This window comes from Podarcis melisellensis (genome assembly GCF_964234715.1).
Source record: "Podarcis melisellensis genome assembly, chromosome: 6".
Taxonomy (NCBI): Eukaryota; Metazoa; Chordata; class Lepidosauria; order Squamata; family Lacertidae; genus Podarcis; species Podarcis melisellensis.
The window spans coordinates 31,048,121-31,062,759 of NC_138538.1; the positions used below are offsets into that span (position 1 = coordinate 31,048,121).

Below are 14,639 nucleotides of genomic sequence, written 5' to 3' on the forward strand. Positions count from 1 at the left end.
CAATGTGGTGGTAAAATAGGATGTGGTTTCATTAACTTGAGGTAGCTGAGAAATGGCAACTTCACAATGATCTGATACGAAGTGTGAGTAGTACATAAACAACAAATGCTTAATATCCATTCACAAGGAGCCCTGAAAGCAGTTTTGGGCAGTAACTATGCCACTGCCTTTCCACTTATATCAGGCTTCCTACATGAAACAACTGAAATGTATAGCAATGTATACTAGCACTGCAACTCCGTAGGACAGTAAGATTCCCACAGTGGTTTCTTAAGCAATTGTATATATAATGACAGTCCTGTGGCGTCCCAACCACGCAGAAGCCAATTTTAGCAGCAACCACAGCCCCACATCCATGGAGGAGATACTATGTTTATGTTATATTTATGTAGTTTCTACAGTGGAGTAAGGCAACCTCATCACACAACATTAAACCAGAAAAATACTGTGGTGGGGAACAATAATACAAAATCAGAAGAATCGGTGCAAATATATATATAGAGAGAGACCTCTGAGAACCATTATTTTAACAAAATCCCTGAAACAATCAAGTAGTGTATCTATTTTCTCCAAGTACCCTCATCACAGCTGAGCACTCTACATCCAATTATTTTCCCCCAGCCTCTGGGTAACAGCCTCAGAGGGAGGGTGGCTTCATACTGTGGTATTACCTACTTGAAGAATATACTGGGATTTAAAATATTTGTATTTCCCACATAATCACCATAATTAGAGGAGAACATTTCACAGTGAAGCCTTGTTAAAAAATAATAATTGTATTTATAGCACGGACTTTACTGGAAAAGCATCACTGCACAGCATCGTCTCTGCAAAAGATGCTATCATCAGACCTTGGGCTACAGAATCACTCACTTAAAATTTATTTGAACCCAGATTGGACAACAGTCTTTTCTACCATCAATGGGCCTTTTTGCCCCAACTAATGGGTTGTTTTATCCCATTGAACATTGATGCACAAGAATGATGTTTGAATAGATTGCACATCCCTAAAGTCCAACTAGCGTAGACACAGATCCCCAAATCCAGGAATTAATTCTTCTATTTGGACTTTTGTATGTAGGGTGTTAGAAATGTACATCTTGTTCAAATGTCAATTACACAGATCTGAGTGCAGTTTGGATCTCAAATGCATCTGAAACATTTGATGTCATATTTACTTAGTACTTACAGTAATTAATCTTTTTGTGTAAACTTAATTTCACCAATTAATTTTCTCTCTTTTCCCTTTTCCCTTTTCCCTGAGAATTGTTCTAGTTTCTCAGGCAGCTAGATCAGAGTGCCATTTAAATTTCATCTGTCGGTTCATATTGCTTTGGATTTATAAGCAAAACTGGCATTATTTTTTGGAGGGCAAACTCATGTTCTTGGGCGGAGCACGGATTTTTGTCCACCTCAGTATCACCAAACTTTGGACCACATTCTTACAGGAAGTCCTGTGATGACACCTCTTCCCTTCTGCAAGCCAACTGCCTCATGAAATATCATATCAAAAATACTGTTATAAAAACCCCACGTCATCTTACCATCATGGTTAGAATTTCCCAGTGTCCATGGTTCATCTGAATCAAAATGAGTATCGCCTCCTATCCCTGGTCCAGGAAAATAGGCATGGGCTAGGAATCCACCCTCCCCGTCAAAAGGAGAGCTGTCACCATGGAAACCAGAAGCAAAAAATATCATAATATCTGCCTCTTTTCTGTCACTTTTAATTTCATGGTAAGGAACTTCTTCAAAGGTGAGCGGAGTCACCCTCTGCCAAACATCAAATGCTTGCCGGATGGCTTTCCTTGTATCAAGCTCTCCAACCTTGGGGGTGTAGTTGTGAACACTGTGAATAAGATGAGAAGGGGTTTATTTAGGAGGATTCATTCAGAGAATTTCATATTCTCTGATGTTAACAAACATGTTTCAGGACTCAGATCGACACAACTGTAATACTACATTTTGAGCACTTTGATATCTTTTGAGAGTCCTTTCAGGTACGGTACACATTATGAGGTTTACAAATATTTCCTACATAATAATAACTAGAGGGTTAACAAAATTCAGAAAACGTAATCACTTAAAAGTATTGCATTCCAACAGCTAATCCACAACAACAAGGCCACCACTGATAAGAGCCATTTACTGTCCTCTCAATATGAATACTCAAGGCTTGGTCAGATAACAGGTTCCTGAGCTCCCAACTGGACATACGGGAAGTGTTTTGGACACAGTAATATACCTTTATTTCCTAATCACAGTTCTGCACTGAATCTGGAATGCAAATTATGAAGGCTGTGCTCAACCCTTTTGGCTACCAGACTGGCAAAGCATTTCTTAATACTGGAGACTGGACGGGTTGATTCAGTGTAACCTCTCCTCGCAATGTTGTCTCAGTCCAGAAACAGGAACCTATTTGGCTATAGTTTAGAGGCCCCAATACATCATCTCTCTCTATTCAAAACCCTACACAGCAGCAAACCTGGCAGTGGGATAAACTGCACAAGCTGCTATACAGAAAGCCAATCAGCTTGTCAGTGTGGTCACTTGGTGGAATTAATCCCAGATAATCCCCATATGTAATACAGAACTGTCTCTATAGCGTAACTGCTTAGCATCCCATCCAACCGCAATGCTCAACTTTATCCACAACGACTGCAGAATCTATTACTAGTACCATTTGCTTCTTATATGGGTAAAAGTGACTGACTCAGGAATGTTAGCAGACTATAGTCTAAAAAGCATGTTGCCATTGATAATGTGCGGGGTGGAAAAGGCATATGAAATGTTACACCATTGTACAAAATCAATGGATTGCCTTCATCTAGAATTTAACCACAGGATATCACAGAATTAGAGTAATGTCAGTAAAGGGTGAGAATGTTGATAGATTCTCACACGAGAAGAGTAAGAGAGAGAAGAATCAGGGTTTAGGAAAACCAGAAAGACAAAAATTAATAAATGTTGATAAAAAACAATGTTAGGTGACAGGAAAGGGAGATGGGGGAAATCACCTCACATGCAAAGTAAGGTACAGTGAATTACAAGAAAGAAAGGATAGATGACATCTTTACAGGAACGAGTTTTCTGACACTCAGATGACATAGCCATGAGGTCAGAGGTTTTCACTCCTTTTTTTGTTTGTTTGTTTAATCATAGTTTTGCAATACAGCTTAACCTTAAAGCATGGCTTGTTCAATAAGCCAACTTTATAACCCTTCAGGGTGGAAACTCCTATTTTATCAATATGGCCAACATTATTTGGACCTGAAATGAAAAGGATTGGGTCTGTAATGGCCCTTAAATTGCAATTAATTGTAACTAAAAATAGTTACAATTGATCAATTTATAATATTTTATTTTAGACTACCTATTAAAATATTCTGGCCTGGTTTAAACTAAGCAGTTGCACCAGGAGCAGTCAGCACAAGAAGTGCTGCTAGTGCAATGAGTCTTCCCTCCCCCCTCCGTACCCCCCATTTGGTTCTGTGGGGGACAGGAGAACCACCAGAACAACATGCAGGGGGAAGAGGCCAGAGAGTGTTCCACCTGGCAAGCTGAAAGGTTTGTGCTGATGGAACCATTGCTGTAGAACCATGTTGACTTCCAGCCTTTGTTAGCTCCATTCATTCATGGACAACTGTTAACAGGCATAATCTCTGGAACACACTCTGCTCACTAAGGGCAGAGCCAAGAACAGACATGGTCACACCTCCATATCTTTGAATCCTCAGCAATACTTAATGTTCCATGCCATGCCCAAGAGTTCCTAACTAAAAGAATAAACACAGAAACCAAAGCAAAGTCTGAAAACCTTTAAAATACCAGCACTTAAAAATTGGTTGTAGTCACCAGCATCAACCACTAGAGGGAAGCATGGCTATACATTAGTAGTTGTCAGTCTCTAGTTAAAAAGTAGCTACCAAATTTTCAGATAAAATTGTGAAATACTGCAGCCTGAAATTGTACAAGGAATTATCAATAGGGGACTAAATCAATAGCTGCCTATCAAGGCAGCTAAAAGGAAAAGATTATCTCCATATAAACGGTGGTGTGGGGTCCAGAGCTTTATTTTTCCAACTGTAAATGCAGTATTAGGCAAGTTTAGCAGTCTCAAGGTTGTAATTAATTATTTTCATTGCTATTATCTTTAGTTTTGGGACCTATAGTTGAGCAAGGTCCAGAGAGTTAGAGCTTAGCCATCTCTGGTTTACCAAATGCAAGTAAAATAAAAATAGTACTAAATTAGATCATGTTCAAGTCTAGGGCATCAGAAAATTTTAAAATGTTCCGATACAAATTGACTTATGCAAATAACCCTAATCTGCATTAAAAAAATCCAAATAGTTTTAATTACAAACATTTCTGTAAAACTTGCATCACACTATGGTAATGCATACAAGATGGCAATTTCTTTACGAACACATACCCTCCAACATTCCTCAGAAAACAGGGACATTCTAGCACGCTTTTTGCTAGAAGTACAGGGAAGGAAATGGAATGGAAGTCCTGTGTTGCACATGGAGTGGAAGCCAGTTGCACATGTGGGCTGATGCCATTTAATGCCATCCCATAAACAACATAAAGCATGCACAAATAAATAACAAACACAGACATCTATTTCCAGAAGCACCAACGCGTTACAAACAGTAAGTAAGCACTTTTGCATGAAACTAGTGCTTGTCCTTCTCTGATCTGTACTAAGTGGCTTATCACATGATGAGTTTACGGTGGCCAGATGCAAACGAAAGCAGGGGTTCAGCACTTTTGATAATTGTATAGAAGGCTAAATTTCAGCAGGTGTAAAGGTGCAGGGGCCCTGTCCTCTTTTGCTCCTGGCCACCACTCTATGATTCTAAACCTGAACACAACCCAAGAGAGGTGGAGCAATCTATTTATTTTCTAGAAGAAGGATATTGTTACTATAGCAGCTATCATTAGATTGATAGCTGTGTCCATACTAGAGGTGTGTACAAAGTCTTTCAGGTGTCCTAAAGAATCCCTAATCTTGAAGAATCCCAAATCTCAATCTGTTGCTTTAAGAACACCAGTACAGAAAATCTGTATGAATCTTTGGCTCTTGGACAGTGTTCAATTTGTCCACTTTCATCCCAATCCAGGGTAACAAACAGGAAAACAACACTCTCTGCTTGTGCCACAGCAAGCTTGAGAGAAGGATGGCGAAGCCATATTGCTGCATGCTTGGAGGTTGAGGAAGGAATTGGCAAATTGTAAAGGTACATATGGAGCTGTCAGACTTCAAAGGGATTTCCCCATTTACTTCAATGAAAGGGGCGACACACACAAAGGAATGCATTCATGGACATTCTACCAATAACTAAGCAAAGAATACAAGAGACTGGAGAGCCTAATTTAAGTCCAATTTTAACATGGAACTTTTGGCTCCTACCTTTTTTTTTTTTTTTAATAAAGTAAGCTAAAAATACCATTATCTATTGAAATTCATCACTTAGGCAGACTGAAATGTAGCATTCTCCCTGAAGCAGACTTTGCAATCACTTCCATCTTGCAAGGTTGGAATAAATTAAGATAAAATAACTAACAAAGTCACCTTTTCAGCTAAGTTTAGAGGGAGTAAGTGTGTCAGACATCAGATTAAAGATAGCAAAAATAAATGATTAAAGGGCTTTAAAGAAAGAAAGAAAATACCCTGTTGTCTTTTTACTTATAAATTCCTTTGCAGTTAGCAATGAAGGAGAAATCCATTTTAAGCTAATTTTATACATGGAATTTGGCAGTCAAGGTTTGCCTGGGTCAGACTGCTTGCTGCATTGAATGCCCGCTTATGTCCAAGTCACTCATTAATTGTGTTGTTTTTTAACAAAATGTCTGACTAAGTATATCCAAAAAATGTAAGCGGAAAAAAAATGGGTAAAGGTAAAGGTAAAGGTAAAGGACCCCTGGACAGTTAAGTCCAATCAAAGGCCAATGTGGTTGAGGTGCTCATCTCACTTTCAGGCCAAGGGAGCTGGTGTTTGTCCACAGACAGCTTTCCAGATCATGTGACCAGCATGACTAAACCGCTTCTGGTGCACAGAACACTATGACGGAAGCCAGAGCACACAGAAATGCCATTTACCTTCCCGCCACAGTGGTACCTGTTTATCTACCGTATTTTTCGCACCATAGGGCGCACCGGACCATAGGGCGCACCCAGTTTTTTGGGGGGGAAATAAAGGGGGGGGAATTATTTTCCCCCCAGGCGCGGGGCTGGGGCGGGGGAAGCTTGAGCTTCCCCCGACCCCAGCCCCCAAACAGGCAGTTCTCTGCAAGCCTTGGGAGCGCTCCCGCTGCTTGCGGAGAGGTCCGCGAAGCCTGGGCGCGCTGAGCTCAGCGCGCGCAGGCTTAGGCATGCTGGCAAGTCTCCGCAAGCAGCAGGAGCGCTCCCGCTGCTTGCGGAGAGGTCCGCGAAGCCTGGGCGCGCTGAGCTCAGTGCGCGCAGGCTTCGGCATGCAGGCAGTCTCCGCAAGCAGCGGGAGCCCAGCGCTGGGCTCCCGCTGCTTGCGGAGAGGTGTGCGAAGCCTGGAGAGCGTGAGGGGTCGGTGCGCTCCGACCCCTCTCACTCTCCAGGCTTCAGCGAAAGCCTGCATTTGCACCATAGGACGCACACACATTTCCCCTTCATTTTTGGAGGGGAAAAAGTGCGTCCTATGGTGCGAAAAATACGGTACTTGCAGTGGTATGCTTTCAAACTGCTAGGTTGGCAGGAGTTGAGGCAGAGCAACGGGAGCTCACACCGTCGTGGGGATCTGAACCACCGACCTTCTGATTGGCAAGCCCAAGAGGCTCCGTGGTTTAGACCACACCGCCACCCACATCTCTATGTATACAATATGTATAACACATAAAAGAATCAAGCCCCGTGTGGTGCTGTATTTGCATAAGACATAATAAATGCCCTTTTGGACCAGGCAGTGGCCCATCTAGTGACACAGCCTTGTTCTCACAGTGGCCAAGCAGATGCCCCTGGGAAGCCCACAAGCATAACCTGAGCGCAACAGCACTCTCCCTTCCAACAACGAACATTCAGAAACATACGGCCTCTGACAGTGGAGGCAGCACAATTTTATTAGTATAAACACATAAGTATTTTAAAAGAGTTATATCATTTTTGTGTGAATGCTTAGAATCACAGAACGATAGAGTTGGAAGGGCCCACAAGGGTCATCTAGTCCAACCCCCTGCAATGCAGGAATCTTTTGCCCAACGTGGGGCTCAAAACCATAACTTATGCTATGGTTACTAATATAATACAATATAATATAATGCTTCCATAATTGTTTGTATTTTCATTTTATAGATAGGAAACAGAAGCTGGGAGACAGTGGTTTGACTTGCCACTCCTGTCACATGTCTTCTGGGGTGATTTGGGAGCAGGCAGTATCTCTGAAGGGAAGAGATTTGGACTAGGTGACTCCAATTGCTTATCCTTACTGAAAATGTGTATCCTGGGCATTTATATGCAGCAGGCTGTTAAATAAGTCAAAATTACCTAGGGGATATTGATTGCTACATAACATGCAAACATGCACACGCACCCTATAGAACTCAGTTGAATATCTATGTATTGAACTTTAAAATACTGGATTATACACACCTGTATGTGATATGCTTCTGCCTCCACTTTTGTCCAGTTAGTGCATATCGCTTGCTCCTTCGTCTATGGCTTAGGTGGGGATGATCAGGAACACCACAGCGAGGCTTCTTCATCCACCTAGAAAGCGAAATATTCCCTAGTGAGTCTGGGAAATATGCTAAATGACATGGTTATGAGCTAGGCTGTCCTGTTTGGTGGTTCAGCTACAAATAATGAATGCTAATTAATGGGCAACCGAGATAAACTAGGAATGCAGATTACACCTGCCTGCCTAAGGGTGTTCTGCCCGGAGGGCAGGCGCTGAAATGGAATAAAGAAAAGGGCAGCTTGAACTGGGCCGGAAAAAGAGCTTTTAGAGTTTTTGAAGCAGGGTAGCAAGAAGCAATCTTGAGGGCTTGCTGTTGCTTTTGGAGACTGAAGATGTTTAAGAACTAGTGCCACTTTCATGCATGCAGTTTCTCCTATCCTTTCAAGGCTCCACACATTTTCAGGACTCTCTTTCTTCACAGGGAAACCGCAAAACAACAGCAACAACAAACAAAAAAAGCACCTGTCTCTGGAATTTCCAAATCACTCAGGAAAGTGGGGAGGGAGCTTAAAACAATATTTTAACAATGACTTGGATCCATTATAGATTAAAGCAGTGTTTCCCAAACTTGGGTCTCCTGCTGTTTTTGAACTACAGTTCCCATCAACCCTGACCACTGGTCTGGCTAGCTAAGGGTGATGGGAGTTGTAGTCCAAAATCAACTGGGGACCCAGGTTTGGGAAACACTGGATTAAAGAACCCTGACCATTAGGTCCAGTCATGGCCGACTCTGGGGTTGCGGCGCTCATCTCGCTTTATTGGCCGAGGGAGCCGGCGTAGAGCTTCCAGGTCGTGTGGCCAGCATGACTAAGCCACTTCTGGTGAACCAGAGCAGCACAAGGAAATGCTGTTTACCTTTCCGCCAGAGCGGTACCTATTTATCTACTTGCACTTTGATGTGCTTTCAAACTGCTAGGTTGGCAGGAGCACGGGGATTCAAACCGCTGACCTTCTGATCGGCAAGTCCTAGGCTCTGTGGTTTAACCCACAGCGCCACCCATGTCCCTCCATTATAGATTAGACCAAAGTAAAAATATCAATACATTTACCAATCAGTTTATCTACATTCTGAGCTGTAGGAAGCAGGAAGGGAGGAAAGTTGACATTCATATAACTATGTGTACATAAGAGCCAAACTATTTGCTCTTAATGTGTGATTTTTCTTTCAGAAGTAGCTAATGCTCCTCTGCCCACTTAAATTGCAGGAATGGGGTTCCCCTGTTCCAGATTGCAATTGCAGCACACTAGAGGGCTAAAGAACTTTCCGCTCCATGCCAGAGTTCCATATGGAACATCACTCCCCACAACCGTCCAGCTCTGCTAGTTATTTCTGCAAGAAAAATCGTGTGCACATTAATAACATCTCATGCAGTTTGGCACTACGCAAATCAGTAAAGATCAGGCTCAGATTATGTCAGAGACGCATTTTGAAATAGCATATCTTCCAGACTATAGAATGGTTTAAGATATAGAACTGCAATACCTCTGTATATATGGGATTTAGACAAAACACAATAATGGTTATATTATACATTGCACACAATGTTATTTTTGCATGTCTCTGTGATGCACAGAGTTCCAGTTGTTAAACCGATTTAGTTAAACCAGCACAAATCCCTGTATGAACACACTTATTTTGGATTTAACATGGATTATGTTAGTTGATCAGTTCATTTCCAGTTAAATTTATTTAGCAAGAAATGGGGCTTGGTTGGCCATTTGAGCCAGGAGTCAGAGACATGTTCTGTTCCAGAGAATACATAAGCACCACGTGAATTTATGTAGGTCCACATTATACAGGATTTCATCCAGCAATTAATGATGATTTTGGTGAATACAATGCTTTCAACTGTTTACAGAAGTAACTCTTACTCAATAGTCGTTGGGTCCAACACTCCTGTCACAGGGATGCCATAAAACTGCTGCATAGTGGTGACTGCAGACTGCATAACTTTTCCTGAGTGCAGAGCAGACATTCGGGTGTCAGAAGGGAGCAGATAACCATAGGTTTTTAACCAGCTCTGAAAAATATGGTAAAGCGAAACCACGTTTACAACATAGTCTGATTTGACAGTATATATAAGCAGGTTAGATGTGTTATTTTTAAAGTGTTACACTCTATTAGTTTTAATGTACAGTGGTACCTTGGGTTACAGACGCTTCAGGTTACATACGCTTCAGGTTACAGACTCCGCTGACCCAGAAATAGTGCTTTGGGTTAAGAACTTTGTTTCAGGATGAGAACAGAAATAGTGCTCTGGCGGCATGGCAGCAGCAGGAGGCCCCATTAGCTAAAGTGGTGCTTCAGGTTAAGAACAGTTTCAGGTTAAGAACGGACTTCCGGAATGAATTAATTACTTAACCCAAGGTACCACTGTAAATCCAAAGCTGAAACAGTTTGCTGCATATTTTGAGCTCATTCATTCTGCTTGGTATATCTGAATACATGCTGTTTTGAGGATAACAATAAAAGTACAACATGAGCAAAGCCTGATTGCCATAATCAGTGCTAGTTTGCTAACCTCCCAGGGGTGGTTGAATTACAGTTTGTGTGCAAATTTATCTCTTTTGTCTGCATACAGGTCATTAGTGTACATATCTCAATTTCAGCTGATGTGCTTATTTTAAAGTATATGCCAGGTGGTTCTGAGGGTGGAGGGTAGATTGCCCACACATTTTTGTTTCACACTCTTGGGGTTTTTTTTTTGTCATACCCAAAATATATAAATCTGTTTATGATAGTAGTCCGCATGGTTTTTGTGTTATCAAAGTGCTGCAGACTACATAGAGTTCCAATGAGAATCAAATTAGGGTGTGACAAGACAATGTAGGAAATTAATGCATTTAAATATTAACAATATTTGAAAGACTTTAAGAACACATTCAAAGGAAAAAATTAGAACATTGTCTTATAACAGATCAGACTATTTGTTCCTCTAGTCTCGATCATGGCTGTCCAGTCTGACTGGAGGCAGCCTCAAGCAAAGGACTGTCCTGTTTCCAAACAAAGCTTTGGTTCAAACTATATGTGACAGTGCCTGTTCAAGATCTCCCTCTATTGCATATAAAATGGGGGAAGGGAATAAAGTCACCATTAGTCCATAGAATTTTAAAAGGAATATGTACTCTTAGGTAAACAGCTAGGATTAAAATTTGATATTAGATTAAAAAGTGAAAAAGTTAGTTCTCTATTGAAAGTAAGTCATAAAGCAACCTTAACTGGTGTTGCTACCTACATAGGATTTACCAGCATAATGCACACAATGTTTGCAAATTCTGATGATAAGATGTTTACAGACCTGTCATGTATAGAGCAGAGCTCACAAGTTAAACCAATTCAACATATTTTCAACGTAGCAGTAATGTCTTAGGTTTTGACATCAACCAATGTAGCTCTATTGCACAACTATTACAGACTACAGTAGTAATTTACTCAAAATAGTCTACATTCTGAGGACTAAAAATGTTGCGTTGGTGACATTTTTTTAAAATAGCATGCTTAGGACCTTTCTTTCTTAACAAAAAGCAGCCACACCAGGAGGAGGACAGGGTGGGAAGAGGCAGGGAAGAGATCATGCTTGGGACTTGGAAAGAGGGTTAGGATTTAACTCTTTCTTCCATACTGTTTCTATATAAAATATCCCCACAAAGCTGTTATATACTGCAACATTTCTCCAATTATACTTGTATTTTCTCTTTCATAAATACATAGCAATATCCAGTTGTGCCCATCTACTCGTGCAATGGATTTTCACTCGCATGACTTTGTTTATATATATATATACACACACACATATATATTAATATATTTATGTTGTATTTAAAATGCTAAATAACTCAATCCCAGAACAACAGTCCAGGACAAAAATAACAGCAAATAATGATATGACAAAGAGTTGAAGAAATCAAAAATTAAATGCAGTTAGACATATATACCATAACAATCTAGATTAAAACTTATACCCATTGGATACATGGCCACTAATTTTCAGTAGGTAGGCACTGATCATAATCACTTGAGTCATTTGCAACATGATTTTATATTTGCAGTTAACAATGAAAAATATTTCAAGACAGTTCAATTTAATGACATCCTAAACAAATGTCTCACCCGAAGCCTGAGAAACAAAACTTCATTGATTTGAGCCACTACATCCTGAAAGGCAGAAATAAGCTTTGGTGCTCTCTGCCTCAACTATACAGCCAGCCCACCTAGGTAATTTGCACATTGTTGAGTATATTTTAGAAATGTATTTTGCTTTAATTTGAAAGCTGCATAATCCTGCTCTGCTGTTAACTTAATACATAAAAATACACAAGTTGTCTCAATTTATGTCATTAGCTCTAATAAGACAGATTTTATAAAAAATAATAATGCACAATGGTGTCGCAACACTGACTTGCATCCATTTCAGAGGATTTGCTAAATGACAGCCCAGGGTGACCACATATTTATTTATTTGCAACCATTTCCATTATCACCTACACTGCAGAATACAGGATAAACCAATTAGTATGTCAATATAGGTGGATCACCTCTCAGGGAAAGCTTGGGAGAACAGGTATATGTTAAGCAGGTACCTAAATGCCATATTGTAGGTATCTGCCTAGTGTTCATTGCAAGCACATTTTGAAGGGTAGGTATCATGACACTAAAAGCTCTGGTCTTAATGGACAAAACACAAAATTCATGCAGCACTACTATAAGTGTCTCAAGCACCTGAAAATACCTGAGGTCTTGTGAATCAAATCTACATACTGGTAGGATTCCTACATGACAATGCCCTTGTTTTTTTCAAGGCAGAGGTGCTTTATTGTTATGGGTTTTTCTTTTTCCTTTGATTCTCGTTTTGCATTATTGAAAATATATAAAGGCAGTAAAAAGGGGTGGGGGTGGGCAGAGGTATCAGCCAGCCAGTTTTTAGATTCCAGATGTATTAAAATGACAAAAACAAAATCCTGAGTCATTAAGCCATAGAAAGGCTATTAGGCAGACACAACATCTGTTCATCAGTTAGCTACACAAATAATTTTGGGGACTTCCAGGATAAGGTATCATCAATTTTAGGGCTAGCTGTTGGTTCCATTGAAAGGCAGTGTTCTCCTATATTGCTCATCAAGGAGGATTGTTCTTTGGGTATGCTTTCAAAACTAAAATCCTACTTTATTTGTCTCTGCTAATTATCTAGGATCTCAATTGCTAAACACTCCAAACTAAGATCATAGGTATCTTTGATCACAAAAGCCCAATTTTTCAATCCAAAAAATTCTGACATATTGATCTCAATTTACCACAAATCCAGCTCAACAACAATGTCAACAAGCCTTCTTCTCTCAGGGCTTGGGTAAGCTTCCTCTAACCATACAGGAGGAGAAACCAATACCTTTTATCTTTTATGCCCCTATTAGGTCACTGTGGTCTGTGAGAGGGTTATTCTGCAAGTTCCAAAGCTATCAGAGGCCTGCTCCACAGTAATTCTGAACAGGGGCAGCCACACTGAAAGCCCTGCTCTGTGTTACAGTATTCCTGACAAGATACAGCAAGTGTCCACTGGCTACACTTTCTGGAAACAATTGAGGACATTTTTGTTCCAGCTACATGAATGGGTTTCTGCCATGGGTGTCTATTCTGTATTGGGATATATGTTATTTGTGTGTTTATTTTTAATTGTTTAATTGTTTTTAAGGTGATTTTATTTCACATCACATTGAGAACTGTGTGTAAGTGGTTATTAAAATATAAATAAATAAAAACACATCAATGGTAGGCAACCTTATTCCTCAGAGAAAGAAGCTGGGCCCTTCATATTTTTTCAAGGTGTGTTTATTAAAAGCAGGAAGTAGTAGAATTCTTTCACACCAACATTTTACCAAATCACCAAATTACCAAGCCAAATTATCATGTTTTTGGAACTCATTTTTTAATTGGGGCATCTATATGTCATTATCATCATTTTGTAGGATTTCCCCATCTTTTTTTATGCAGAAAACCGGATTGTATTGAACAACAATGCAGTTCTACCTGCGGAACAGAAGTTCTTCTTCCTGCCCTGTTCCTTCCAGCCCTCACGTGCACCCTCCAAAGGGCTGGGGACCCTGCAGAGCAGATTTGCGGAGATGCGGGTGGGGGGAGGAAAGGAAATGTTAAGCCCCTTTATGCTAGGGGACACCACATGCACAGCACCAGAAACCTGCTACGTGCCCCAGAAGAAAATGGGATACCCCATTTTTTCATGCAAGATTGCGGCAACCCTTTTGAGCGCCATACCCTTGCCCTTGCCTTTTGGGGGGTGGTGAGAGCAAGGCATGGGTCATGTGACTCACCCAGAAGATCATCTCAGAAGATGTATGTCCCTGTCTTGAGTCTGAAAAAGTCGGGTGGTATGGATACAGCCCTTAGCTGTAATATGTGCAGTGTTTATCGAGCAAGTGAGGCTATCCCCATGCATCTATACTAGGAGATGGAGAACCTGCAGCCATAAAAAATATTGTTGGACTCCAGCTGCCCTCAGTTTCAGCAAACATGGCCAGTGGTGAGGGGTGATGGGAGTTGTAGTCTAGCAGTATCCAAAGGGCCACAGGTTCCCCATTCCTGGTACACCCGATGCATGCCATTTTTGTGAGTGTGGTGATGATGATGATAATTTTAAAAATCTGTCTTATTTGCACTAAAATGCACTTTTGCTTGTTTAATTATTAAAATAATTGTTGGTGTTTTAGCACCAACTAAAAAGGCATGACTTTCCTGGTAAGTTGCATTTTACTGCGTGACTTCCCCCACCACTACGAGTTTCCCTTTTAATTTCAGCTTTAAAATTTTAGCATCTCTCTTCACATTTGTGTGTGTGTGTGTGATAATCAAACAAGAGAGCAAAAATAAAAAGCACTTAAAGCAATTATTGGGCAGAGCTAGGCGACAAGGGGAGACAA

General features: G+C 40.6%; 1 protein-coding gene across 2 annotated transcripts in view; it reads right to left on the minus strand.

Moving 5' to 3' along the window:
• MMP24 (matrix metallopeptidase 24) overlaps positions 1-14,639 on the minus strand; it is a 32,849-nt gene that overhangs the window by 9,710 nt on the left and 8,500 nt on the right. For both annotated transcript variants that reach the window (XM_081914422.1, XM_081914423.1), the window contains exons 2-4: positions 9,582-9,730; positions 7,622-7,738; positions 1,545-1,849 (exon numbers count right to left, since the gene is read on the minus strand). In XM_081914422.1, the coding sequence (XP_081770548.1) occupies positions 1,545-1,849; positions 7,622-7,738; positions 9,582-9,730 (571 nt within the window). The remainder of the gene's footprint in view (positions 1-1,544; positions 1,850-7,621; positions 7,739-9,581; positions 9,731-14,639) is intronic.